At 43.3% G+C, this 27,785-nt stretch overlaps 5 protein-coding genes across 20 annotated transcripts in view; 4 read left to right on the forward strand and 1 right to left on the reverse strand.

Moving 5' to 3' along the window:
• LOC125766210 (uncharacterized) overlaps positions 1–7,111 on the forward strand; it is a 163,432-nt gene extending 156,321 nt beyond the window's left edge. For 2 of the 8 annotated variants that reach the window (XM_049431950.1, XM_049431948.1), the window contains exons 2-11: positions 1,589–1,647; positions 1,734–1,772; positions 1,836–1,995; positions 2,665–2,763; positions 3,406–3,685; positions 3,770–3,839; positions 4,032–6,121; positions 6,428–6,467; positions 6,599–6,616; positions 6,709–7,111. In XM_049431950.1, coding sequence (XP_049287907.1) covers positions 1,602–1,647; positions 1,734–1,772; positions 1,836–1,995; positions 2,665–2,763; positions 3,406–3,685; positions 3,770–3,839; positions 4,032–4,150 — 813 coding nt within the window. In that variant the 5' untranslated portion in view covers positions 1,589–1,601 and the 3' untranslated portion in view covers positions 4,151–6,121; positions 6,428–6,467; positions 6,599–6,616; positions 6,709–7,111. Of the gene's footprint in view, positions 1–1,091; positions 1,301–1,588; positions 1,648–1,733; positions 1,996–2,664; positions 2,764–3,405; positions 3,686–3,769; positions 3,840–4,031; positions 6,122–6,427; positions 6,468–6,598; positions 6,617–6,708 lie in introns of all 8 variants that reach the window. The other 6 variants (XM_049431947.1, XM_049431945.1, XM_049431949.1 and 3 more) reach the window with 5 other exon arrangements.
• Positions 7,112–11,703: 4,592 nt separating this feature from the next.
• On the forward strand, positions 11,704–18,181 carry LOC125766213 (uncharacterized protein DDB_G0271670-like). 8 transcript variants are annotated; one of them, XM_049431963.1, is made up of 4 exons: positions 11,707–12,140; positions 14,353–14,392; positions 14,463–14,602; positions 17,437–18,181. In XM_049431963.1, the coding sequence occupies exons 1-4, from the start codon at positions 12,089–12,091 to the stop codon at positions 17,775–17,777; spliced, it is 573 nt and encodes a 190-aa protein (XP_049287920.1). In that variant the 5' UTR covers positions 11,707–12,088; the 3' UTR covers positions 17,778–18,181. The 8 variants fall into 8 exon arrangements, with proteins under 8 accessions (XP_049287921.1, XP_049287920.1, XP_049287916.1 ...); XM_049431957.1 differs by lacking the exon at positions 11,707–12,140 and adding an exon at positions 13,503–14,161 and having other exon boundaries at positions 17,437–18,176; XM_049431964.1 differs by lacking the exons at positions 14,353–14,392; positions 14,463–14,602; positions 17,437–18,181 and adding exons at positions 12,401–12,422; positions 12,506–13,296 and having other exon boundaries at positions 11,704–12,140.
• A 1,583-nt stretch (positions 18,182–19,764) lies between these two features.
• LOC125766202 (pneumococcal serine-rich repeat protein) lies at positions 19,765–22,919 on the forward strand. Of its 2 annotated transcripts, XM_049431935.1 has the most exons (5): positions 19,765–20,080; positions 20,416–20,455; positions 20,591–20,608; positions 20,730–22,548; positions 22,615–22,919. In XM_049431935.1, exons 1-5 carry the CDS (start codon positions 20,029–20,031, stop codon positions 22,768–22,770), a joined length of 2,085 nt encoding a protein of 694 aa, XP_049287892.1. In that variant the 5' UTR covers positions 19,765–20,028; the 3' UTR covers positions 22,771–22,919. The 2 variants fall into 2 exon arrangements, with proteins under 2 accessions (XP_049287892.1, XP_049287893.1); XM_049431936.1 differs by lacking the exon at positions 20,591–20,608.
• A 512-nt stretch (positions 22,920–23,431) lies between these two features.
• LOC125766212 (uncharacterized) lies at positions 23,432–24,514 on the forward strand. The gene is made up of 4 exons (XM_049431955.1): positions 23,432–23,701; positions 23,782–23,827; positions 23,898–24,261; positions 24,326–24,514. The coding sequence occupies exons 1-4, from the start codon at positions 23,644–23,646 to the stop codon at positions 24,449–24,451; spliced, it is 594 nt and encodes a 197-aa protein (XP_049287912.1). The 5' UTR covers positions 23,432–23,643; the 3' UTR covers positions 24,452–24,514.
• Positions 24,467–27,075, reverse strand: LOC125766209 (uncharacterized). Its single transcript, XM_049431944.1, has 3 exons — positions 25,968–27,075; positions 24,784–25,768; positions 24,467–24,713 (listed from the first exon to the last, which is right to left on the reverse strand). Exons 1-2 carry the CDS (start codon positions 26,710–26,712, stop codon positions 25,488–25,490), a joined length of 1,026 nt encoding a protein of 341 aa, XP_049287901.1. The 5' UTR covers positions 26,713–27,075; the 3' UTR covers positions 24,467–24,713; positions 24,784–25,487.
• Between the last annotated feature and the right edge of the window lie 710 nt (positions 27,076–27,785).

Consider the following 27,785-nt stretch of genomic DNA (forward strand, 5'->3'; position numbering starts at 1 on the left):
AATTCCATTTAAAAAAAACTGTTATTTATACTCACCTACCCTTATCAGTATTGTCACGGGAGGCTGATCGTACTGAGCTGGCTGGGAAGACTGATCAGAAGAGTCGTGGCAATCGCTACAAAACAAAAAACAACCTTGTGGCTTGTTGGTGGTGTAAATTAAAGTGTTGCTCTAGTGCTAATGCCGGTCGAGTCGAGCTGCTCGGCAACTAAATCAGCAGATCTTGACCGTGAAAATCGGACACGATCGGATAAACATTGTGCGTCGTTGGGTCGCCTTCGGAACCGTTTGGAAGTGCCGGCATATTTCTGGTCACCCTCATCACACAGTAGCCGAATCGTGGCGACCTCATATTCAAATAAACCTCGCTGGACGTAGAACTCGTACTCGATCCTCTTCTTTCCAACCGAGCATTTGTTGAACCGGTTTTTTTTTTCGGTAACCGCCCTAACTCACACCTGTGCCTTTGCGGGGTTGCTTCCTTGACGATGGGGAAGTACAGCGTCGACGTTATCCAGAACTGGTTTGCCTGCTACCCTGCCTTGAAGCGATGCTTCTCTGTTTACTGATGAAATTTGAAGCGATGGATAATTCTTAGGCACAGTAACGTTGGTAGCGATGAAACTATAAGCTCGGCGTTTTGTTATTGTTTAGTAACTTCGAAGGGTGTAAGCGACGAACGTGACTATGATTTAATGTGTTGACCAACAATGTAAATAGGGCATGGTTTTTATTTAACTTTTGCTGGGATCATTTTTGTAAACCATGGACATGAATTTAAATTAAACGCAAATAGGTGAACAAAATCTTAAAGGCTTAGTCACCAAATATTATAGTTAAATTGTTAAAGTTGCTAATCATCAAATAATTTAGGACATTTATTTGATTTTTTTTTCATTTTGCTAAACATACGATCTTTACTCCTAGGTTTGTCAATTTACAATTTACGAGCAATCTGACATTTTGTTCTTATCTGTCTTGTTCAAATCAGATTTTATGGTTAGCCGCTTATTTTCAGCGGCTTAGCTTCATATTCGTGCGTTTATTATTTGCAACGAATGACTAATACTTCCCCCTTCTGCTACGCTAAGGTTCGCCTGAGCGAAACGATTGAAGCGCATGCGGTTATTTTTATGCGTCTTCAGTTTCTGCTCAGCTGTTCATCATTCCGGTGTGTTTGAAGCGTGGTGATATCATTCGCAATCATTTAGCTCACGCCTAAAATAACGTTAAACTGTGTGCAGTGCAAACGAAAGCTTTCAAGTGAGATGAATCCCGCGGGCAACGATAGGCAAAGAAGGTTCGTTTTATGGCTTTATCTGTGGAGATAAAGGTGCTTTGGTGCAGTTTTTTTTTGGGTTAATTTGGTTCTGTCCATGTTTGGGGAACCAGCCGGTATGAAAATGGTGCCAACATTTGGGAGAGAAAGTCGTTTTTAGCTTCTTGGTAACCGGATCTTTGATCTGCTGCTGGTAACGTCAATCGGAACCAGTTCTTTTTTTGGGAGGATATATTTAAAATTCACCAACCAATGGTTTTGCATATATTACGGTCATATTTGTTTCTTCTCATTCGTCCATTCTTGTAGGTAATTAAGCAAAATGAAGTTTCTTATGTTGTGTACGTTAGTAGCCGGTGCTGCTGCAGGTAAGAGCACTACAACCAAACTGAACTTTATTATTTATCGATACTACTAATAATTCTTAACGTTCCCAACATTTCCACCTTTCCAGGATACTCCAACACGAACTATCGGGATGCAAAAGCGACAGGTCTCTATAATCAAGTCTCCGCTGGAACCGATTATGCTGACAAGTTCCCCCATGGTAACACAGGTTATAATGGCGGCTACACGACACACTTTTCCGGACCGAACGGTGCTGGTGTGGCGGTCGGTACCGGTACCGGCAACTTTGGACCCGGATTCGGCGGTTTCCCCGGCCCGACTGTAGACTTCAACAACTTCTTCCAGGGCATTCAGGCCAACTTTGCAAAGTAATATCAAATGTTCCAGATTGTTGTTGTCGTGATCGTGGAATGGAACTTCTTGGTGTTTGGTCGGTAGAACCGTAGCTTGGTGAAGGGAATCCTATCTCGAGATATCTCAACTACACATCACCTTAACATTTTGCACCTATTTACCCCTATCATCCATCTGTGTGTTTAGTATTTTTACTATTTTATGGAGAAAAAAATCATAAAAAGCACCGAAAAGGTTGATCTAATACTCAGTCTGATTGATTAATTCCCTCATCAGATTGTTTATTGTAGGAATGTTAGAAGTTTATGATCAGTTTTGAGCTTCTACATGCTCCCACCTATTGGCTCTGATGCACTAAAAGCTTCGTAGATTAGCAGCTTTTAAAGTGTGATTCATTGTTTCGCTTAGTTGCGCAAAACCCCTATACCAGCTATACCTAGCTTCGATACGTTTTACAGCCCCTGCTCGAAACGATCGCAACAGAACATGGTGCGTCTCGATATCAGTGTTATTATTTTTAAGCTTTTATGATAGGTTTGTTTTACTGTTTTCCCGTCTACATGATGGTTTTATAAAACCCCACCCAAAAACGGTTCAAACTGTATTAAGAAAACGGATCGAATGGTAAAAAAAAACAACAACATCGCGATCGGCTCTCTCTCTCTTTCTTTTTCTCGTCGTAGCTCGATGACGCAATCGTATTCGGGTCCGGGAGCGATGGCATCAGCGTCAGCATCACTGCTGAATCCCGCCTGGCGAAGACCGACGCATCAACAGAACAAGTAATTGGAACCAAACCCGAGATCGCCGTGTGTTTTGTACATGCGGGAGCAGCCGTTGCGCACCGATCGAGTAGCATGTGCATGCGTACAGCTCAACAATTTTGGCAACCCTGTTCACCTTGAATTAACCTTTTTCTTCCCTGTATTTGCACGAGCATTAACGATACGATCCTGGGCGTGAGTGTTGATCTGAGAATTCTCATCGTCTTTGGAGAGATATTAAGCGGCGTAGAATCTTCATCTATATCCAGCAACTGTGCACGATCGATGACAGGTGGAAGATTTATTGCTTCCTTGAGAATCTCGATCTTTCGGTGGGGAACAATTCGTTCCATTCAAGACTAGTCGCGCATGGGTGGGATTTCATACTGGATCGAGCTGATGCGAAACCATCTCTGACTTATGTACAGTTTAAATCCATTGTAACTACCATCGTGTGACTCAATTCCATACAAACCTAGAGAAATAGATTCCTTGCAATCCCATTCCAACAGTTAACATTAGAGAAACCCCTTTCAAGTGTTTGTCACCCTAATGTTTTTGTAGAACGTGTGACTGGTTGGTACTTTGGTTGGGATTTTAATTGCTTTCGTGTGGAATCTTCACTAATAACTATTTCATCTATCGTTCCTTCCACTGCAGCTTGTACCAACAGCAGTTTGCTCTGCAGCAGGCATTGTTCCAGCAACAGCAGGCCGCCTTCAATGCGGTTCCCTTCGGAGCAGGCGGTTTCGGAGGTGCCGGAGCAGCTGCTGGAGCAGGTGCTTTCCCGGTGTACGGACCCAACTTTGCTAGCGGTACCAACTACGTGAACACTCGTTATCCCACCGGCAACTTTGGTGCACCGAATGTGGCCAGCTCTTCTGCTTCCTTTGGACCGGGTGGATTCCATCAGACGGCTTCCGTCTATCCAAACAATCCGGTAAGCATGGCGTTTGATCATTGAGGATAGAGGTCTTGAAGATAATATTGTAACACTGAACTATCTTGTCTCTCTATGTTGTAGGCCGTACCGAATATTGACACTCGTTTCGGTGGATCGGAACAATCGACCAGCTTCCAGAGTGGCAAACCAGGTAAGCAAAAACTTCAGGACTCTACTTGTGTTCTACTTTTTGAAAGCTGTTTTGATGTAGTTCAATAACAAATTTTTAAAGGAGTTGTTTAGTTAACATCGCAACAAAACATTCGCCATAACATTCATGATCATGGGAACCCACAAACTGTACTAATTCTGATGATTCTATTCCGTCTACCTTTTCTTGCAGGATTCGTCGGAGTGTCCAGCTTCTCTTCCTCCTCCAACATTAATGGCCAGACGCACCGTGAAGCCGTAACGTCGGTGAATGATAATGGCAAAGTGACGACCCATCGTGTCCACTCCTAAACTGCATCAAACCGTTTCGCCGACATTCGACGTGTCCCAAGGTGCTAACGAAACGCCTTAACATTGGGAGACAGGTAGACGATATAGAGTACACAATCACGACTACCCTCTGAGTGAGCTGCTTCCTTTACGGATGCCAACAAAATCACAAACAAACACACAGAAAAAAAAAACTTCTCGGCAAACACCTCTCAGGATTGGACGGAACGTATGGCGAATGCTGCTGTGGCTCTGCGCGAGGAGTAGCGAGGAAGCTAACGGCGATAGTCAACCGGACATTAAACGTGTGTTGCGATCAAGAGGTACTTATGCTAACAATTTTACTTTTAATACATTTTGAGCATTTTAATAATTATTGTATATGTACTTTTCCGCTGTATGGTGGTTGAGAATAAAACAGAAGCGATAATATGAAGCTGAAGTGGGCTGATGTTGTTTTGTTTCATTATTTGGATTACTCGGTTAAGGACTCAAACTTGCGATAATTATCGCATTGTGTATGCCTCCAGCAATAAGCATTTCAACGAAAGTAAACAGTCGGACCGGGATCGATATACGAAATCGATCGAGCTTGCGCTGTTTCACCGCAGAGGGGTGTTTGGAATTTGGAAGCGATACACGGACTTTAGTCGCACCGCTAGCAAAAGGGAATTTTGTAGCTGTTGGAACAAAAAATATAAGTTGTTAAAAGATTTTGTAATGTTCGCGTTTGTTAAGAAAGAAACGGTATCTGTTGCTGCGCCGCTGCAGAGCAACTACCGTCAGGCCAGTTGGTAACTGAAAGCAAATGTTTGTAGTTCTCAGCTTCGATCGTTGTGAAAGATATTTTGAATGGAGAAGTTCCCTTAGATTGTACAAAAACCAGTGTGTTTTAAACAGTAGATCGGCACTCGATGTTCACAGCGTTTAGTAAAATACCAAATTGTCCTAATGTTTCGAAAAACTCGGCAACAACGGCTCAGTCAACTTTGTGGAAACATTAGTTGCCAGAGCAGCTTTGACATTTCGCGCTGATCGCCACTTACGACCCAAAGATGAACCGACGATAGCCTGACACACCTACCCGAACGACGATGGGTTTACCAACCCATAAAGAAATCGTCAGTTGCTTGGTCACGAAGCTTCACGTCCTTGGGCAAATCTAATGGGGAAATATGTCTTCCGGGAACTCATGCCCCACCAGGAAGGTGCTCGTCAGCGATACGTTCGGCATGTGGCGGCGAGGAGCACAGCGAGCTTTCTTTGGCTGGATCAGGTGAAATCAAACCTGTCGGAAAACGGTTGCAACCGTGGATCGAGGAATGCAGCCCTGGGGCGAGTTTCCTGGAAACGGATTGGCGAACAGGCCATGTCCTCGCAACGTGCTCGACCATGAGCAGGCCAGAAATGAGGATGATGTCTTTCGGGGAACTGTATTTTGTTTACCCTTACGCACAACCTTCTCCACTCAGGACCAGTAGAATAGATTTCGCAGAACCAGCCTTCTCTAAACAAACAAATCAAAACAGTGATTATTGCATCAACAAAATTGCACATCTAATGAAGTTGAAGGGCTACGCAGCAATGGATTGAGATGAAATTGTAAAGCCGATCAGTATCAGTTAAAGACTATCATAGACCCTGCCTTCCTGCTAGTGGGTTTTACCGTTATTGAACCAATCCCATGTTCTAACGAATCCTGATAACGTTCGATCGATCATCAATATGATTTTATGTCATCTCGCTAGAGCTGCTGACTACGAACATGCGAACCAACTAGAACGTGTCCTTCGGAAATCCATCGTGCACTATAACATCACGCACCAGCACTATAAAAGTTTCAGTTCTCGTCGAATAGTTCAACCGAGTGGAGCATTACAAACCTTCTAGAATCATTCTAGAGTGATAAAGAAGAGAAACAATCTGCCAATCTAAGCAACATGTGGAAGAGTGTAGTGTGTGTAACCCTGTTACTTGGATACTGTTATGCAGGTAAACTGTTTGATCTTTCGGGGATCGTGATAGAGATTTTTATTCTGCAAAATGTATCACAAAATCTGTGGAATATTTAAAATTATACCTCGTGTTCGTCGCTCGGTGAATGGTGTTGCCTGCAAAAACATGGAGCCAAACATCATAATATATTTTTAGTATTATCGCACTGGGAGTGTCCTAGGTCGCGGTATGGCAGGTTCAAGAACCTGTGTTGTAAAGCCATCTTGAAACTCTATTTCCACATCCGTGATAGTAACGAACTGTACTAATAATAATGTTTCTGCTCTATATGTCTCTACTTAGGTGTCATTTCTAGGGATGAGGATACGTCAGTGCATAACGAGTAAGTGTTGCTTTAGTACAATGATAATGTTTATCAATGGTACAGCCAAGTTTTAATGTTTCGTTGTTCGCTTTATTCTGTTCTTGCATGCTTTGCTTGGTTTTTGCTGGATCTTTATTATCTCCTTAAAGTGCGGCAGACACTGCTATGTAAGTATTGCATGTGAAAGATAATGAAAAAATCATTGAATTTGAAGTAAATGGCCCGTAATAACCCTATACCTCTCTTTCTGCTACAACAGTAACGCTGCCGATGGTGCAAGTAATGCAGAACCGGTTGGGCAGGACATTGTGGGAGCCGCATCCATCGCAAAAGTAGAAGATCATCCCAGAGCTGCACGAAGCACGCATTATTCGACTAGTTCAATGCAACTGTACAAAACCGCAGATTCCGCTTATGCCAGATCAGGTGCAGCAAGTGCACGTGCTTCGTCAAGCACTACACACGTCAAAGTTAGGAAAAATTCTGTCACTTATAGGGGCTAACAACTTGAACGACAACTTGAACTTTGCAGTTTAGAAATTGGGTAATGGATATTTTCCTGGAAAACTGCAGGATTTAACTAAGAAAAAGCAAACATACCAACTTCCAAAACACCTTTAATTCGGCAATAAAAATAGCCAAAGTCGCAAATTATGATAAAAGTCCACTTCTGTTCCTTCAATTTTCGGTCATATTTTCAATGCAATTACAACAGCTGATATTATTTTGAGTTGGATTTTTTTAAACGTATTAGTTGTTGGTTTATATAATCATAATTATGAAGCATATCTACCAATAAAATTCATGTAACACAAAAAAAAATGTATTTATATTTTGCAATAAAAAATATGCTCGCTCTTGCATGAGATTTGATTAGCATCACATTATAAGCTAACATCTAGTCCATCCTATTCGGATGAGTTTAACTTTAACTATGGACGAAATACTTAATGCAGTATTTGTCCTTCTAATGCACCCGATGTTCACAGCGTTAAGTAGAATACCAAATTGTCCTAATGTTTCGGAGAACTCGGCAATAATAGCGGAGCACAATCAGACAACTTCGTGAAAACGATCGTTTACAAATCTAATGAGGAAGTATGTCTTTTGGGTCTTTTCTGCCCGTGTCTTGCTCTATTCTTCTTACCCACTACCTTCTCCGCTCAGGACCAGTAGCGCAGATTTCGCAGAACCAGCCATCTCTAAACAAAATCATTTTTAATAGCGTGTGATCGTTGCCTCCGCGGAATTTAACTGCTCTAACGAATTCTGATAACGGGTTCTACCGTAATTGAAACTATCCCTTGTCCTACCGAATATTGATAACGCGTATCAGTCGATACGTGCTGGGATCATTCTGCCAAAATTACCGACTACGTACATGCGAACCTACTAGAACGTGTTGTGTGGAAATCCATCGTTCCCTATATCATCACACACCATTTCTATAAAAGATTCAGTTTTCGTTGAATAGCTCATCCGATTGGAGCACACATAAGGATTACGAGCAGTTTGGAAACCCAAGCTACAAACCGTGAACGTGGAATCTTTACAAACCTTCTAAAATCGCTGAGAATTATACGGAAGTATCGAATTTTTCAATCAAAACAACATGTGGAAGAGTTTAGTGTGTATAATCCTGATACTTGGATACACTTATGCAGGTAAACTGTTCGATCTTGGGTGATCGTGTTCGCCGCTCGTTGGATATTCCTGCCGTAAAGGCATGAAGCCTAACGTCATAGTATATTTTTGGTCTTATCGTATTGGTAGTGAGCTACAGACCGTAGCCAATCTCCTGGACAGTAACGAACTGTACTAATAATGTGTTTCTGCTTTATATGTCTCCACTTAGGTATCCTTTCTAGGAGTGACGATATCTCAGTGCATAACGAGTAAGTGTTGCTTTAGTACAATGATATTGTCCGTTTAGTACATAGCCTCCAATAACCCTAACGCACTCTCTCCGCTACAATAGCTACGCTGCCGATGGTGCAAGTGATGCAGAAACGGTGGAGGGAATCCCATCCACCGAAACAGGAGCAGATCATTCCAGACCTTCACGAGCAGTCAGCGGATCGTCAGTGAAATATTCGTCTAGTTCATCGCGAATGTCAGGTTCATCGTCGTCAAGTGCAAAATCCAGCTATTCTAGTTCATCCTCTTCTCGGTCCACCTCGGGATCAGCATATACTGCAAGTGCTTCGAAAAAATCCTCTTCTTCGCAGAGCAGTGCAAAGCAGCAAAGTTCCTACGCTGCCAAGGGTTCTTCCTCCAGATCTGGTTCTTCATCGCGCCACAATTCAGCTGCAGTGGGACGTGCTTCCTCGTCGAAGTATGCAAGTGCGTCTGCATCTCAAGGTGCCTCAGCTAGCAGGTACGCATCTACATCACGTCCAGCTTCTAGCGGAGTTGTCTACTACCCTTACGGCCGAGTACTCTAACATGGCCGCAGAGAGATCCTGTTCCGCAGTTGTAATAAAAGTCGACCGAAATTTTATTTGTCTTCCTCAATATTCTACGCCCTTCATGTAACGTATTATTTGTTGGTTTGTAATGGAAAATACATCAATTGTTCCGAACAATGCGATGCAATTCTTTTGTGGCACTACTATAGTTAAATTTCCGTAAATTATTTATACAACAAAGTTTTGTATTTAAACAGCACAAACTTTGCAGAATTACAAATAAAGCACCAATAAAAAAAAAATAAAAAAATAGTCCGTTTTTTTTTCAAGCTTCGTCTCGATTCTGATTCATCTCGACTCATGCGGGCATAATTTGTCCCGTTTACAGATTTCGTCGGGCCCGCTGATCGATCTAACGACATCAGCCATATCAAATGGACATTGATGGTATCAATGCAGTATTTATCATTCTAACGTACTCGATGTTCATAGTGTTAAGTAGAATACTAAATTGTCCTAATGTTTCGGAGAACTCGGCAATAATAGCGGAGTACAATCAGACAACTTCGTGAAAACGATCTTTTACAAATCTAATGAGGAAGTATGTCTTTTGGGTCTTTCCTGCCCGTGTCTTGCTCTATTCTTCTTACCCACTACCTTCTCCGCTCAGGATCAGTTGCGCAGATTTCGCAGAACCAGCCATCTCTAAACAAAAACATTTTTAATAGCGTGTGATCGTTGCCTCCGCGGAATTTAACTGCGAATGAAATTGTAAAGCCATCTGTATCAGCTAAAGACCATTATAGACCCGCCTGCCTGCTAATGGATTCTAACGAATTCTGATAACGGGTTCTACCGTAATTGAAACTATCCCTTGTCCTACCGAATATTGATAACGCGTATCAGTCGATACGTGCTGGGATCATTCGGCCAAAATTACCGACTACGTACATGCGAACCTACTAGAACGTGTTGTGTGAAAATCCATCGTTCCCTATATCATCACGCACTAGTTCTATAAAAGATTCAGTTTTCGTTGAATAGCTCATCCGATTGGAGCACACATAAGGATTACGAGCAGTTTGGAAACCCAAGCTACAAACCGTGAACGTGGAATCTTTACAAACCTTCTAAAATCGCTGAGAATTATACGGAAGTATCGAATTTTTCAATCAAAACAACATGTGGAAGAGTTTAGTGTGTATAATCCTGATACTTGGATACACTTATGCAGGTAAACTGTTCGATCTTGGCTGATCGTGTTCGCCGCTCGTTGAATATTCCTGCCGTATAGGCATGAAGCCTAACGTCATAGTATATTTTTGGTCTTATCGTATTGGTAGTGAGCTACAGACCGTAGCCAATCTCCTGGTATTGTAGGTTCTAAAATATGTGTAGCGATAGAGTAAAGCCATATTTAATTTCCTCTTCCACATCCGCGACAGTAAGGAACTGTACTAATAATGTGTTTCTGCTTTATATGTCTCCGCTTAGGTATCCTTTCTAGGAGTGACGATATCTCAGTGCAAAACGAGTAAGTGTTGCTTTAATACAATGATATTGTCCGTAGGCCATGTACTGCCACCAATAACCCTAACGCACTCTCTCCGCTACAATAGCTACGCTGCCGATGGTGCAAGTGATGCAGAAATGGTGGAGGGAATCCCATCCACCGGAACAGGAGCAGATCATCCCAGACCTTCACGAGCAGTCAGCGGATCGTCAGTGAAATATTCGTCTAGTTCATCGCGAATGTCAGGTTCATCGTCGTCAAGTGCAAAATCCAGCTATTCTAGTTCATCCTCTTCTCGGTCCACCTCGGGATCAGCATATACTGCAAGTGCTTCGAAAAAATCCTCTTCTTCGCAGAGCAGTGCAAAGCAGCAAAGTTCCTACGCTGCCAAGGGTTCTTCCTCCAGATCTGGTTCTTCATCGCGCCACAATTCAGCTGCAGTGGGACGTGCTTCCTCGTCGAAGTATGCAAGTGCGTCTGCATCTCAAGGTGCCTCAGCTAGCAGGTACGCATCTACATCACGTCCAGCTTCTAGCGGAGTTGTCTACTACCCTTACGGCCGAGTACTCTAACATGGCCGCAGAGAGATCCTGTTCCGCAGTTGTAATAAAAGTCGACCGAAATTTTATTTGTCTTCCTCAATATTCTACGCCCTTCATGTAACGTATTATTTGTTGGTTTGTAATGGAAAATACATCAATTGTTCCGAACAATGCGATGCAATTCTTTTGTGGCACTACTATAGTTAAATTTCCGTAAATTATTTATACAACAAAGTTTTGTATTTAAACAGCACAAACTTTGCAGAATTACAAATAAAGCACCAATAAAAAAAAAAATAAAAAAATAGTCCGTTTTTTTTCAAGCTTCGTCTCGATTCTGATTCATCTCGACTCATGCGGGCATAATTTGTCCCGTTTACAGATTTCGTCGGGCCCGCTGATCGATCTAACGACATCAGCCATATCAAATGGACATTGATGGTATCAATGCAGTATTTATCATTCTAACGTACTCGATGTTCATAGTGTTAAGTAGAATACTAAATTGTCCTAATGTTTCGGAGAACTCGGCAATAATAGCGGAGTACAATCAGACAACTTCGTGAAAACGATCTTTTACAAATCTAATGAGGAAGTATGTCTTTTGGGTCTTTCCTGCCCGTGTCTTGCTCTATTCTTCTTACCCACTACCTTCTCCGCTCAGGATCAGTTGCGCAGATTTCGCAGAACCAGCCATCTCTAAACAAAAACATTTTTAATAGCGTGTGATCGTTGCCTCCGCGGAATTTAACTGCGAATGAAATTGTAAAGCCATCTGTATCAGCTAAAGACCATTATAGATCCGCCTGCCTGCTAATGGATTCTAACGAATTCTGATAACGGGTTCTACCGTAATTGAACCTATCCCATGTCATACCGAATATTGATAACGCGTATCAGTCGATATGTGCTGGGATCATTCTGCCAAAATTACGGACTACGTACATGCGAACCTACTAGAACGTGTTGTATGGAAACCCATCGTTCCCTATATCATCACGCACCATTTCTATAAAAGATTCAGTTCTCGTCGAATAGCTCAACCGAGTGGAGCACACATAAGGATTACGCGAAATTTGGAAACCCAAGCTACAAACCGTGAACGTGGAATCATTACAAACCTTCTAGAATCATTGAGAATCATACGGAAGTAACGAATTTTGCAATCAAAACAACATGTGGAAGAGTTTAGTGTGTATAACCCTGTTACTTGGATACACTTATGCAGGTAAACTGTTCGATCTTGGCTGATCGTGTTCGCCGCTCGTTGAATATTCCTGCCGTATAGGCATGAAGCCTCACGTCATAGTATATTTTTGGTCTTATCGTATTGGTAGTGAGCTACAGACCGTAGCTAATCTCCTGGTATTGTAGGTTCTAAAATATGTGTAGTGATAGAGTAAAGCTTTATTTAATTTCCTGTTCCACATCCGCGACAGTAAGGAACTGTACTAATAATGTGTTTCTGCTTTATATGTCTCCACTTAGGTATCCTTTCTAGGAATGACGAGTAAGTGTTGCTTTAGTACAATGATATTGTCCGTTTAGTACATGGCCTCCAATAACCATGTCGCACTCTCTCCGCTACAATAGTTACGCTGCCGATGGTGCAAGTGATGCAGAAACGGTGGAGGGAATCCCATCCACCGAAACAGGAGCAGATCATTCCAGACCTTCACGAGCAGTCAGCGGATCGTCAGTGAAATATTCGTCTAGTTCATCGCGAATGTCAGGTTCATCGTCGTCAAGTGCAAAATCCAGCTATTCTAGTTCATCCTCTTCTCGGTCCACCACGGGATCAGCATATACTGCAAGTGCTTCGAAAAAATCCTCTTCTTCGCAGAGCAGTGCAAAGCAGCAAAGTTCCTACGCTGCCAAGGGTTCTTCCTCCAGATCTGGTTCTTCGTCCCGCCACAATTCAGCTGCAGTGGGACGTGTTTCCTCGTCGAAGTATGCAAGTGCGTCTGCATCTCAAGGTGCCTCAGCTAGCAGGTACGCATCTACATCACGTCCAGCTTCTAGCGGAGTTGTCTACTACCCTTACGGCCGAGTACTCTAACATGGCCGCAGAGAGATCCTGTTCCGCAGTTGTAATAAAAGTCGAAATTTTATTTGTCTTCCTCAATATTCTACGCCCTTCATGTAACGTATTATTTGTTGGTTTGTAATGGAAAATACATCAATTGTTCCGAACAATGCGATGCAATTCTTTTGTGGCACTACTATAGTGAAATTTCCGTAAATTATTTTTACAACAAAGTTTTGTATTTAAACAGCTCAAACTTTGCAGAATTACAAATAAAGCACCAATAAAAAAAAATAAAAAAATAGTCCGTTTTTTTTTCAAGCTTCGTCTCGATTCTGATTCATCTCGACTCATGCGGGCATAATTTGTCCCGTTTACAGATTTCGTCGGGCCCGCTGATCGATCTAACGACATCAGCCATATCAAATGGACATTGATGGTATCAATGCAGTATTTATCATTCTAACGTACTCGATGTTATAGTGTTAAGTAGAATACTAAATTGTCCTAATGTTTCGGAGAACTCGGCAATAATAGCGGAGTACAATCAGACAACTTAGTGAAAACGATCTTTTACAAATCTAATGAGGAAGTATGTCTTTTGGGTCTTTCCTGCCCGTGTCTTGCTCTATTCTTCTTACCCACTACCTTCTCCGCTCAGGACCAGTAGCGTAGATTTCGCAGAACCAGTCTTCTCTAAACAAAAACATTTTTAATAGCGTGTGATCGTTGCCTCCGCGGAATTTAACTGCGAATGAAATTGTAAAGCCATCTGTATCAGCTAAAGACTATTATAGACCCTGCCTGCCTGCTAATGGATTCTAACGAATTCTGATAACGGGTTCTACCGTAATTGAACCTATCCCATGTCATACCGAATATTGATAACGCGTATCAGTCGATACGTGCTGGGATCATTCTGCCAAAATTACCGACTACGTACATGCGAACCTACAAGAACGTGTTGTGTGGAAACCCATCGTTCCCTATATCATCACGCACCATTTCTATAAAAGATTCAGTTCTCATCGAATAGCTCAACCGAGTGGATCACACATAAGGATTACGCGAAATTTGGAAACCCAAGCTACAAACCGTGAACGTGGAATCATTACAAACCTTCTAGAATCATTGAGAATTATATGGAAGTAACGAATTTTGCAATCAAAACATGTGGAAGAGTTTAGTGTGTATAATCCTGGTACTTGGATACACTTATGCAGGTAAACTGTTCGATCTTGGGTGATCGTGTTCGCCGCTCGTTGGATATTCCTGCCGTAAAGGCATGAAGCCTCACGTCATAGTATATTTTTGGTCTTATCGTATTGGTAGTGAGCTACAGACCGTAGCCAATCTCCTGGACAGTAAGGAACTGTACTAATAATGTGTTTCTGCTTTATATGTCTCCACTTAGGTATCCTTTCTAGGAGTGACGATATCTCAGTGCAAAACGAGTAAGTGTTGCTTTAGTACAATGATATTGTCAGTTGCAATAACCCTGTCGCACTCTCTCCGCTACAATAGTTACGCTGCCGATGGTGCAAGTGATGCAGAAACGGTGGAGGGAATCCCATCCACCGGAACAGTAGCAGATCGTCCCAGACCTTCACGAGCAGTCAGCGGATCGTCAGTGAAATATTCGTCTAGTTCATCGCGAATGTCAGGTTCATCGTCCTCAAGTGCAAGTTCCAGCTATTCTAGTTCATCCTCTTCTCGGTCTAGCTCCGGATCAGCTCTATATGCTGCAAGTGCTTCGAAAAAATCCTCTTCGGCGCAAAGTGCAAAGCAGCAAAGTTCCTACGCTGCCAAGGGTTCTTCCTCCAGTTCTGGTTCTTCATCGCGCCACAATTCAGCTGCAGTGGGACGCGTTTCCTCGTCGAAGTATGCAAGTGCGTCTGCATCTAAAGGTGCTTCGTCTTCAGCTAGCCGGTACGGATCCTCATCGCGATCAAGTTCTAGCGGATCTGCTTCCTCGTCGAAGATTGCTAGTGCGTCTGCATCTCGAGGAGCTTCGTCCTCAGCGAGTCGGTACGGTTCTTCAACACGCTCAAGTTCTAGTGGATCTGTTTCCTCGTCGAAGCTTGCAAGTGCCTCTGGAAACTCACTCACTGGTTCGCAGCGCAGTGCAAAACAACAAACTTCCTACGCTGGTACGGGTACTTCCTCCAGTTCTGGTTCTTCATCCCGCCAAAATTCAGCTGTAGTGGGGCGTGTTTCCTCGTCGAAGTATGCAAGTGCTTCTGCATCTAAATCTGCATCTTCATCTTCGTCCAGTCGGTACTCATCCTCAAGTTCTAGTGGATCTGCTTCCTCGTCGAAGTATTCAAGTGCGTCTGCATCTCAAGGTGCCTCAGCTAGCAGGTACGCATCTACATCACGTCCAGCTTCTAGCGGAGTTGTCTACTACCCTTACGGCCGAGTACTCTAACATGGCCGCAGAGAGATCCTGTTCCGCAGTTGTGATAAAAGTCGACCGAAATTTTATTTGTCTTCCTCAATATTCTACGCCCTTCATGTAACGTATTATTTGTTGGTTTGTAATGGAAAATACATCAATTGTTCCGAACAATGCGATCACCGAGATTTTTCTTCTTTTGTGGCACTACTATAGTTAAATTTCCGTAAATTATTTATACAACAAAGTTTTGTATTTCAACAGCACAAACTTTTCAGAATTACAAATTGAGTTACAAATAAAGCACCAAAAAAATAAAATAAATAAAAGTTCATTTTTTTCAAGCTTCGTCTCGATTCTGATTCATCTCGACTTTTTTTCAAGATCCATTTTCTGTTTCTATCTCGTGCGGGAATAATCTGTACCGTTGACCGATTTCGTCGGGCCCGCTGATCGATCTAACGACATCAGTCATATCAAATGGTCATTGATGGTATCAATGCAGTATTTATCATTCTAACGCACTCGATGTTCACAGCGTTAAATAGATTACCATATTGTCGTAATATTTCGGAGAACTCGGCAATAATAGCGGAGTACAATCAGACAACATCATGGAAATGATCTTTTACAATTCTAATGAGGAAGTATGTCTTTCGGGGGCCCTTGTCTTGCTCTATACTTCTTATGTGCGTTCCGGAATGAACCTGGTATGTTCGTTCCGTTCAGTAAAATGAACGATCGGAACTAGGTTCAAAATTTTGAACCTGCTAGGTTCCGAATTATGAACCTGGAAGGTTTACAGATATAGGATAGAATAGTTGTACATTTCCGTTCCAATTACACAGTAATTTCTCGAGAGCACTTACAACCCCCCTCCCCCACTCAATTCAATTTCATGAGCCATTAGGACAATTAACCTACCAGTTACGTTCCGTTCCGTTCCTATTTTGTTCAATTTTCGCATCACTACTTAGCACCAGCAGCGCAGATTTCGCAGAACCAGCCATCTCTAAACAAACAAATGTTTTAATAGCGTATGATCGTGTAAGCCCGCGCGAAATTTTACTGCGAATGAAATTGTAGGGATACGAAGCAATGGATTGAGGTGAAATAGTAAAGCTGATCTGTATCAGCTAAAGACCATTATATACCCTGCGTGTCTGCTAGTGGGTTCAAACGAATCCTGATAGCGGGTCGTACCGACATCAGACCTATTTAATGTTCTACCGAATCCTGATAATGGGTATCAGTCGATATGGGTTGAGGTCATTCTGAAAAAATTACCGACTACGTACATGCGAACCTACTAGAACGTGTTGTGCGGAAATCCATCGTTCCCTATATCATCACACACCATTTCTATAAAAGATTCAGTTCTCGTCGAATAGCTCAACCGAGTGGAGCACACATAAGGATTACGCGAAATTTGGAAACCCAAGCTACAAACCGTGAACGTGGAATCATTACAAACCTTCTAGAATCGCTGAGAATCATACGGAAGTAACGAATTTTGCAATCAAAACATGTGGAAGAGTTTAGTGTGTATAACCCTGGTACTTGGATACACTTATGCAGGTAAACTGTTCGATCTTGGGTGATCGTGTTCGCCGCTCGTTGGATATTCCTGCCGTAAAGGCATGAAGCCTAACGTCATAGTATATTTTTGGTCTTATCGTATTGGTAGTGAGCTACAGACCGTAGCCAATCTCCTGGTATTGTAGGTTCTAAAATATGTGTAGCGATAGAGTAAAGCCATATTTAATTTCCTCTTCCACATCCGCGACAGTAAGGAACTGTACTAATAATGTGTTTCTGCTTTATATGTCTCCGCTTAGGTATCCTTTCTAGGAGTGACGATATCTCAGTGCAAAACGAGTAAGTGTTGCTTTAATACAATGATATTGTCCGTAGGCCATGTACTGCCACCAATAACCCTGTCGCACTCTCTCCGCTACAATAGTTACGCTGCCGATGGTGCAAGTGATGCAGAAACGGTGGAGGGAATCCTATCCACCGGAACAGGAGCAGATCATCCCAGACCTTCACGAGCAGTCAGCGGATCGTCAGTGAAACATTCGTCTAGTTCATCGCGAATGTCAGGTTCATCGTCGTCAAGTGCAAAATCCAGCTATTCTAGTTCATCCTCTTCTCGGTCTAGCTCGGGATCAGCATATACTGCAAGTGCTTCGAAAAAATCCTCTTCTTCGCAGAACAGTGCAAAGCAGCAAAGTTCCTACGCTGCCAAGAGTTCTTCCTCCAGTTCTGGTTCTTCATCGCGCCACAATTCAGCTGCAGTGGGACGTGTTTCCTCGTCGAAGTATGCAAGTGCTTCTGCATCTAAATCTGCATCTTCATCTTCATCCAGTCGACACTCATCCTCAAGTTCTAGCAGATCTGCTTCCTCGTCGAAGTATTCAAGTGCGTCTGCATCTCAAGGTTAGTAGGTGCGCATCTACAACACGTCCAGCTTCTAGCGGAGTTATCTACTACCGTTACGGCCGAGTACTCTAACATGGCCGCAGAGAGATCCGGTTCCGCAGTTGTGATAAAAGTCGACCGAAATTTTATTTGTCTTCCTCAATATTCTACGCCCTTCATGTAACGTATTATTTGTTGGTTTGTAACGGAAAATACATCAATTGTTCCGAACAATGCGATCACCGAGATTTTTCTTCTTTTGTGGCACTACTATAGTGAAATTTCCGTAAATTATTTATACAACAAAGTTTTGTATTTCAACAGCACAAACTTTTCAGAATTACAAATTGAGTTACAAATAAAGCACCAAAAAAATAAAATAAATAAAAGTTCATTTTTTTCAAGCTTCGTCTCGATTCTGATTCATCTCGACTTTTTTTCAAGACCCATTTTCTGTTTCTATTTCGTGCGGGAATAATCTGTCCCGTTGACAGATATTGTCGGGCCCGCTGATCGATCTAACGACATCAGTCATATCAAATGGTCATTGATGGTAACAACGGTTAATTTGCGCTATTGTGTGTGGTAAGCCAACAATTTCAGTTAGATTTTGTGTGAGATCTGTTATATGTTTATGTCAGTCCTTACTTGAGTTTGACATCCCTGCACGAAAGGATGGACCGGAAGGATTCTATCGGATGACTTCAATATACCCAAACAATTCGATAAGCTTGGAATATCATCATAAGGGTCTATCCTCTCGAAGATTGTGTTTTAATACCGAATATGGGCACTCATTTGGGTGCATATAAACAATCGATCAGATTCCACAGTGGCAAACTAGGTAAACAAACATATTAGGAGGTCTATATTAGCATTCTTATAAGAAGTCTACTTTTTGTAAACTACATATGTTGATGCAGTTTAACGACAACAAACATTTCAAGGCAGTTTGTTTGTTACCATCTTGCAAAATAATGCGTATTTTTTAAAGAAAAAGATAACGCTGTACAAAAACATTGGAATTCCCAATCTGTGTGGGATTGATTGCAAATTTCTACGAATTCTGATGCTATGGTCCGTCTGTCTCAGCTTGCAGGGTTCGTCGGAGTGTCCAGCTTCTCCTCCTCCTTTAATATCAATGGCCAGACGCACCGTGAAGCCGTAACGTCGGTGAATGATAATGGCAAAGTGACGACCCATCGTGTCTACTCCTAAACTGCATCAAACCGTTTCGCCAACCGACATTTGACGTGTCGAAACGTGCTAACGAAACGCATTAACATTGAGAGACAGGACAGAAAGACGATGTAGAGTAAACAATCACGACTACCCTCTGAGTGAGCTGCGCATAAAATCACGAACGAAAAAAATATCGCTCAGCGAAACCCCTCTCAGGGTCGGACGCATGGCGAATGCTTCTGTGGCTTTGCGCGAGGAGTAGCGAGGAAGCTCACAGCGATAGTCCACCGGACTTTAAACGTGTTTTGCGATCAAGACGTACTTATGCTAAAAATTTTACTTTTAATAAATTTTGAGCATTTTAATAATTATATGTACTTTTCCGCTGTATGGTGGTTAAAAATAAAACAGAAGAGATAATATCAAGTTGAAGTGGTGTGGTGTTGTTTTGTTTAATTGTTTGGATTACCCGGTTAAGGACTAGTGTCCATCGATCAGGGCGTTGTCCCATTCATCTCTCAAACTTGCGAACGGCTTGTATGAATGGTAATGGTTAACCTAGACCGACTTAGCGTTTGCTGACATCGGGTTGTGTATGCCTCCAGCAAGGAGCTACTTCCGTCAATTTAGCTGATAACAAAAAGCAAGTGATCGTTGCTTCCATGAAATTCCAATACGAACAAATGTGGAAGGCTACCAAGCACCGGATGGTGCTGGAATTGTAAAGCTATTCTATATCAGCTAAAGATCATCATACTCTGGCTGCCTGCTAGTGGCCCCTGTCCTACCGAAGCCTGATAATGGGTGTCAGTCGATATGAGTGGAGGTCATCCTGCCGAAGCTACTGACTATGAACATGCGAACCAACTAGAACGTGTCGTTCGGAAACCCATCGTACCCTATAACATCACGCACCAGTTCTATAAAAGTTTCAGTTCTCGTCGAATAGCTCAACCGAGTGGAGCACACATAAAGATTACGCGAAATTTGGAAACCCAAGCTACAAGCTGCACAGTTGTGAACGTGGAATTGTTACAAATCTTTGCATTCTTAAAGAAAGTCATTTTGTGAATAGAGTACAATCATAGCAACATGTGGAAGAGTGTAGTGTGGATATCCCTGTTACTTGGATACAGTTACGCAGGTAAAGTGTGATCTTCCGAAGTGTGATCTTCTGTGATCGTGACAATGATCATGAATCTTTAAAATGTGTTATAAAAGCTGTGGAATATTCAAAAATACAAAACCTCGTGATCGTCGCTCGTTGAATGTTGTTGTCGTAAAGTCATGTAGCCGAACATCATAGTATATTTATAGCCTTATCACATTGGTAGTGAGCTATAGACCATGGCCTATCTCCTGGTATGGCAGGTTCTAGAATTTGTGATAGAGCGATAGAGTCATATTGAAATTCCACTTCCACATCCGTGACGGTAATAAACTGTACTAATAATGTATTTCTGCTCCATCTCCATTTAGGTGTCGCTTCTTGGAGTGAGGATATCTCAGTGCATAACAAGTAAGTGTTGCTGTAGTACAATGCTGTTGTTCGTTTAGCAATTGTACAGCCAAGGTTTAATGTTTCGTTGTTCATTTTGTTTTGCTCCTGCATGCTTTGCTTGGTTCTATCTGGTTCTTTCTTATCTCCTTAAAGTGCGGCCGTCACTGGAATGTAAGTATTTGGTAAACTGTTACTTCTTCACAAATTCTAGACATAAAAAAACATTGGTGTTTAAATTTAATGACCAATAGTAACGGTACAACTTTTGTTTTGATTTTCATTTTCTAATTAGACACTATTCGCAGCATGAATCATCGGTAAATGCTGCCCGAAAAGCGGCAGCAGAGCGTTTGCAACAGCTACAGACAGCGTCTCTGGTGGCCGGCGGAGGTACTACTGGACCATGTGACACTCTCTGCTATAATAGCTACACTGCCGATGGTGCAAGTGATGCAGAAACGGTTGGACAAGGCATTGTGGGATTCACATCTACCGGAACAGCAGGTGCCGTTGGATCTTCACAGAAATATTCGGCTAGTTCATCACGAATGTCCGAGTCGTCCGTACAGAACGCGCATGGTCCGGTTGTCTATCCAGCTGTAGCATCGACATCAGGTGTAAGATCTACCTATTCTAGTTCATCCTCCTCCCGGCACAGTTCGGGATTAGCACAACCTGCTGCAGCGGCACTGTACAGCGGCACTGATCATGGTCGAACTCACGTTAACGTTGGGCAGCCGCTGGTTTACACTGTTTCCGCACCACAAACGCATGCTTCCCAAAGTAGCTATGAGCGAACGAGCAACGAACGATCGGTTGTGAGCCGTCCAGTTGTGTCCAATGTAGTATATACTCCGGTTCCAGCAGCTGCGACTTCTAGCAATAGTTTTAATGCACGTTCCAGTTTCTCCGCAGCCTCGAATGAACAGCAGTTTGTACAACCGGTCACATATCCGGCAGCTAGCAGTGACTATACCGGACGCTACATAGCTCAACAGGATCATCAGTATAGACCATATCAAGCGAAAACGTACGTCCTGTACTCGAAACCGATCAGTTCTTCTGTGTACTATGCTCCGTCACGATCACGAACCGAGGAGAGTGCTTCTACAACATCTTACGATGCTTCCGGACGAGTGGTAAACTTGAACGTTGTCCAACCGGTACAATCCGAGCGTGTAGATGAACGGAAGTCACAAGAGGGTGCCGAATCGGTCCAAACTGTACAGCGCCAATCGGATCTCTATCCAGTTCGGTCGTCGATCGATTTTCAGGAAAAGGTAGTAAATCAAGAGCAGGACTATGAGGATGTAGTTGATGGTGCAACCGAGAGGTCGATTACCCCAACGATTCCGACCTCCTCGTCCACCACCTCGCAGCGCCGTGCAGAGCAACAAAGTTCCTACGTTCGAACGGGTTCATATGTACCCAACACTGGTTCATCCACTCGGTACAGTACAGCTCATTCAGCTGACTCTCAGCGTCGCCAAACATATCAGTCCTCTCCAACGTACGTCGCTGCCGTTCCTGCATCGGGACCTGTTTCCGCGTCCAAGTTTGAAAGTGCCTCTGAATCTCAACACCAGCAGCAACGACACTCGCAAAACACACTCAACGTTCCGCTCCTTGTCCAGCCAGTTCCCGCAGGTGCTTCGTCCACAGCTAGTCGGTACGCATCCTCAACACAGGAACATCGCTCAGGTGCTAGTGGACCTGCCTACTACGCTCCAGCTGGCGCAACATCATACGGTTCCCAATACTCTAACACGGCCGCTCACAGTTCCTCGCACAACAGTCGCTACAAGGCTGGCAGTGGTGGAGGCTTTGTGCACTATCCCATCACGAACGATGAATACGGTCGACGGTTCGGGGCAGTTGGCGGGGCAGGCGGTTTCGGTGCGGAAACAGATCTACGGGACATTATGAGCGAATCGGAGTCGCTTGCCCGGTTGCAGGCACAGAACGTGCACAATGGTGCCGTGACGGGAAGTGGAACGTTCGATGCGGAAACACGATTCGGTGGTGACTCCGAAGGATTGGGCACGATGCCTGGTGGCTTCCAGCGCACCAAATCTTGGTCCAGCAGTTCCAAGTGGGCTTCGGAACAGAGCGTAAGTATAACGTGATCTATATGGTCGATCAGCTGTAGCTCTTACTTTTATTTTGCTCTTACGCAGTATGGTGACGGCGGTAAACCGAAGACGTACAGCATGCTTTCGACGGCGGAAAGCGAAAAACACAACATAAATGGAAAGACGACCGGTTACAAGGCAGCCACCACGACCCTGGAGGACGATGGAAAGGTCAGCACGTACAGTCTGCACACCACGTAGAAGGTCGATCGTTTTGCCGTTCTCGATTCAGGATTCTGGTTCAGGTTCTGTTATTATTTTGCCTGGCGTGTTTATGTTGATTTCATTAAGCATTAACTTATGTAGGTTGTAAGTCATACGATCAATAAAATTCGAAAATTCATCCTTAATTCGTTCACTGCTTCGCATCACAAAATGATGAAGATAATTGAGAAATGAGATGTCGTAACTTGTTATATTTGTACGTAATTGTAGCTTTTGGGTGCTGATAACAATGTTTCGTAGATATAAAACCCTCAGTTTCTCTCTCAGAAAAGGTACTAGATAGGTTGGGTAATTAGGGAAGTCTTAATTTCAGAACATATGGCGGACATACATTACGATCTACTCTAGGTCCTTCTCCTCGATCTAAGTCGATCCGCGATCTAAGTCCTTCTTCAAGTTCCACCAAGAGAAAATTGTCTTAATCTATATCAGAAATCAAAGAAATGATGAGAAGCAACAGTCTTCAACGCAACAGCTTCATTCTTCGTGAATGTTTAGTGGATTTAATTGTTAAAGTCATAGTTTGTATCATTTCAATCAGTCAGTGCACTTTCTCATCCTTGATCTATCCGCGATCCTGAACTTAGGCAGCCTTTACACGAGTCGTGAGTTCATTCAGTCATCAATCGTCGTAGTTGATAAGCTTTGCCACGCAAAACCTTGACTCGTTAGAAAAATGCATACAGTCCTGATTACTAGCAACGCTTGTATACATTTGCTTTCAACGTGATAACTAGGTCACAGGCAGCACGAATCGAGCTCGAAGTGAAAATCAGTCGTAGATTGAACGCAATACAGTACGGTGTGGTGTTCGCTAGCTACAAGTTTTCCTAAAAAGTTGTGACGATAATGAAACGAACGCTATTGATTGTGGTGGTATTTGTAGCACTAGGTTGCAGTACAGGATGTAAGACACCGTCAATGGGTTGCTGTTTTAGAAGTATTTGCTACAATGACGTGTTCTCTCTGTTTTCGAATCCATTACAGCACCACTGCTCAATTGGGGGAAAAAAGACGGAGATAGCTTGCTTAGGTAGGTCTTAAGCTGTAATATAGTATATTTCATTCCATTCACATTTCACGGTGATCTTTGAATCTAAAAGCAAAGTATCAACAATCAAACAAACCGTATACGAGAAGAAACGTGAGTTCTTGAACGGTGTCAATGAAAAAGTTTCAAAAATGCTCTGGATTCCACCATGGCCATCATCGACAACGGAAGAAATACCGGTCAATGCTTTACCGCAGCATGATCCCGTTCCTGAAACACCTGACATCTGGTGGTGGCAAACAACGGAACAACCTCATGCTAGCACCACTGCTACACCGGTGTCTACGCAAACCACGATCAGCTCCACGACGCAATCGCCATCAACTTCTTCTACCGTGAACTATCTATCGAACAATGATCGGCTCGTATTTACTGTGGCCGATACAAACGAACTCGAACTACCGAATGTTTTCATGGTAAGGATAGCGCAAAACAGCTGCTAAACTTATATTAAACCTATGTACACTTCTCCTTCCTTAGTATGCTCGAAGCAGTTTTATCCCTCAGGAACTACGACTCACAGATTCCACAGAGTACGTTGGACCCGTAATGGGACGTGGTCCTCCAGTACCAGATCATCTATCCGACCGGCTAGTAGTAGCGTAGTGTAAGCAAACTGTGTATAAATAAATCATTCACTTTATTCACCGATCTTCGGTTCGCATTTCACGCACACTGGGACTTTCCCTTGATGCACTAACGCTCTCTTCCGATTCTGTTGAGCTTTCCGAATCCTTCTGCTGACGTGGTTCAGGGTTAACGGTGAATCCGAGCAGGGGTAATGCCGTTACTGTGACTGCATGATTACATCCAACCAGTCCGAGCACTTCCATCTCCTCCATCTGATCCATATCGCTCGTAAGGGGTGCTGGAATTGTAATGCGAAGATTGTTACATCTCGTAAGAAGGTAGAAATAGTTCGTTGTTTATAACATTACCGGCACTTGCACTGTAGGGCGAACAAAGCACAAACACTAGCAGTAACAAACAGAACGATTTTCGCATGTTGGATGAAGTTCTTGAAGTACTCTTCAATTCCTGAACAAAACCGTTGCTTCCCGCGATGTGTTCGAACGTGGAGTGATTTGCATCTGCGTCGTTCGAACCGCGCTGTGATCCGTCTTATCAATTTATTGGAGGTCGGGCAATAGTACACTATTCCTATGTATGTGTGTCCGTCACCGCCATCTACAGACGCTTAGAAAACCCTTCCCAATGCTTGATCGTGTGTTGGTGATGGAGGGTTGATTTTTTTTTTCTTCTCACCAGTGTTGCACCGGCGAGCAGGGAAGATGCAGTGTGTGACATAATACTGCGATCGACGGGATGATCAACCCAAGCAGGTTTGTGATGGTCATGCAAATGCTGGACGTCGTTCCCGAAAAAAAACGCAGGGTACAGCGGGAAGTGATAGTGTGATAGAAAAACCCAAAGGGAAATTAAAGGTACAAAAAAAAGTGTGTCAACTTTTATTGATCATATACAAAATATGTTCGGTGTTGCTTTCCCTCAGCTTGGGGAACGGGAAATGCAACGTTCGTTTCTTACAGACTAGTTAGAGCGATCCCAGCTGAAGATGGAAGGGAATGGGGTGGGTGGTGATCGATGGGCTTCTCCCACGAAAGCCCCGAAAGCTATATCGCTACGAACGGATCGAACGATAGTGCTGCTGGTGCGAGAGAACGGCTGGAATGTCTACTTTGTTGTCCACGGTGTTGCGCGGTGGCGGATGTAAGGTGGGATGAACCGTGCCCGATCCGGGAAGGACGGGATTGGTTGGGGCACGTGCGGCCCAGGGCTGATAGATGCTGCAGTAGCACGGTTTCCAGTCGCCTGCGTGATGATGTTCCGCCGACTGAGTGTGATGATGGCCCACATTGTAGGGAACGTAACCCTTGTAGTACGGAGGTGAACGATGTTGCCCTACGGTGTTGGTGACAGTGTAGGGAAAATCAAAAACACACAAAACAAACGTGAAACGAGGCACGTCTCGTGAGGTATGGGATGATCACTATCACGACTGACAGATTTAAGATAGCGAGCTTGTAGCGCGTATGTTTATGTTATGCTGTGCTTGATGAACCGGGTTTTTACGGGATTGTTTTTTTTTAGAAAGAATTACCTGAATAATCATAATCCACCCGCCGAAGGTATGGTCTCTCGGTAGTCCAAACCGCTGTCACCGTGTGCGATGGATAATGCGAATTCCATCCATCATATTCTCCACTGATACGGTTACGATCATCACCTCCTGGTCCGTAAAAACTGGTCACAGTAGGTCGCTGGCTAAGCGTTACCCCAGGTTTAGGACCAATTGGAGCACCACGCGTTGGTGTCGGTTTGGGTTTCTTGGTCGAAACACCTGCCGTACCCTTGAACACCGGTATGCTCGCATTGTCATCATCCTCATCCGCTGTCTTTCCATTGCCATTGCGATCCTTTTTCCCACTGGCGGTATCACCATTCCCAAGACCACCCGGTCCATTGCGATCCTTCTTCCCGTCACGATCACCGGTTCGCGTATCGTTCGCAGATTCTTCCGATATTTCAATCGTTATATCCGTCCGCACACCGACCGAGGGCCGTTCGATCGATTCCGAACCGGAACTGCCCGAACTACCCGAACTCGATTCATCACTTTTCGTTTCCGGCTGGGGAACGCGCTTAAGCTTCTGCGTGTCCACCGTCACCTGGATCTTTGGGTAGTTTTTGTACACACTCACGAATCCACTGTTAGTTTCATCGTTTAAATCGTCCGCCTCAGAGAAGTCCACCTTTCCCGTCGGTGTAACGGCAAAACATTGTGCAATGATGGTCAAAATCATGAAACAGATGCATAGATAACGCATCTTTCCGCTGAGAGTCATTCTAATGCACCACGAAATGAACGATCAACCTTTAATTCGCCTATCTTGGCGCACGGATGCAATGAGCACACTGAACTAATGATATCTACGCGCCGTAAGCGACGAACCACGACTGCCGGCCGTTGCGTTGTGTACTGGGTTGAGTTTCGCGTGCAAAGAATATCCGCGGTCATTCTCTGACCACGATTAGCTGTCTTGGGGTTTTCGTTGTTGTTGTTGCTGTTGTTGCGCATTGTTGATGAATGGCGTGGGGGGATGAATTAAAGCATGGAATGGGGATAAACAGGCGCGAGAGAAGGAGATACCTTTTTGAAACTAATCGTTACAGTTAATGTTTTTTATTCTACCGAACAGAATTAAACTGTTATGGTTCAGAATTCGTACATTAACAATTAAATACTTCCTTAATGACGCATCATTTATTATTTTATTACATCAATTGTTATAAATGTTCTTCTTTTGATTCTTCTTATGAGTATCCAAAAGGTTTATATGGTTTAATGATTAATAACCACTTTAAAGTGCAATTTAATTAAGTAGCCCTAAATAAAATGATCACTAATAGAGCTTATCTATTACACTATCGCTTTTCAAACAAACCCACAAAATATGCCTTCAGTAGCTACACTTGGTTCGACTTACTATGTAGGCAATCTTATTAATGACATAAATTGGATTGCATAAATCACAACTAAGTGGCCGTCACTTTCCCAAACCACCTGCCCATACCCTGCGCCACGGACAAAGGAAAGCTTCTTGCCCGTGAACGAATTTTCCACCCGTTACTCAAAACAAACACATCGTAAATCGCTACCAAATGGTTTTGCATAAGTGGCTTCCACAGCCGGGCAACAAGAATAAGTCGCAGTAGTTTGATTCGACTCACCCGAGTGGCTGGGACCGTGGAAAAAGAACGTTTTAGCGGGAGGTAAGATAAAATCAATCGAATTCTAAGATGTCAACTCAACGATGACCCCACGTTTTTGTGTGTCGGTTTCACACATAGCACAGACAGTATGAAAAGGAAATTGCGTGAAATTCTCGCTCGACAAGCGTTAACACGTGAGAATAAA

Source organism: Anopheles funestus, chromosome 2RL, assembly GCF_943734845.2.
Source record: "Anopheles funestus chromosome 2RL, idAnoFuneDA-416_04, whole genome shotgun sequence".
Taxonomy (NCBI): Eukaryota; Metazoa; Arthropoda; class Insecta; order Diptera; family Culicidae; genus Anopheles; species Anopheles funestus.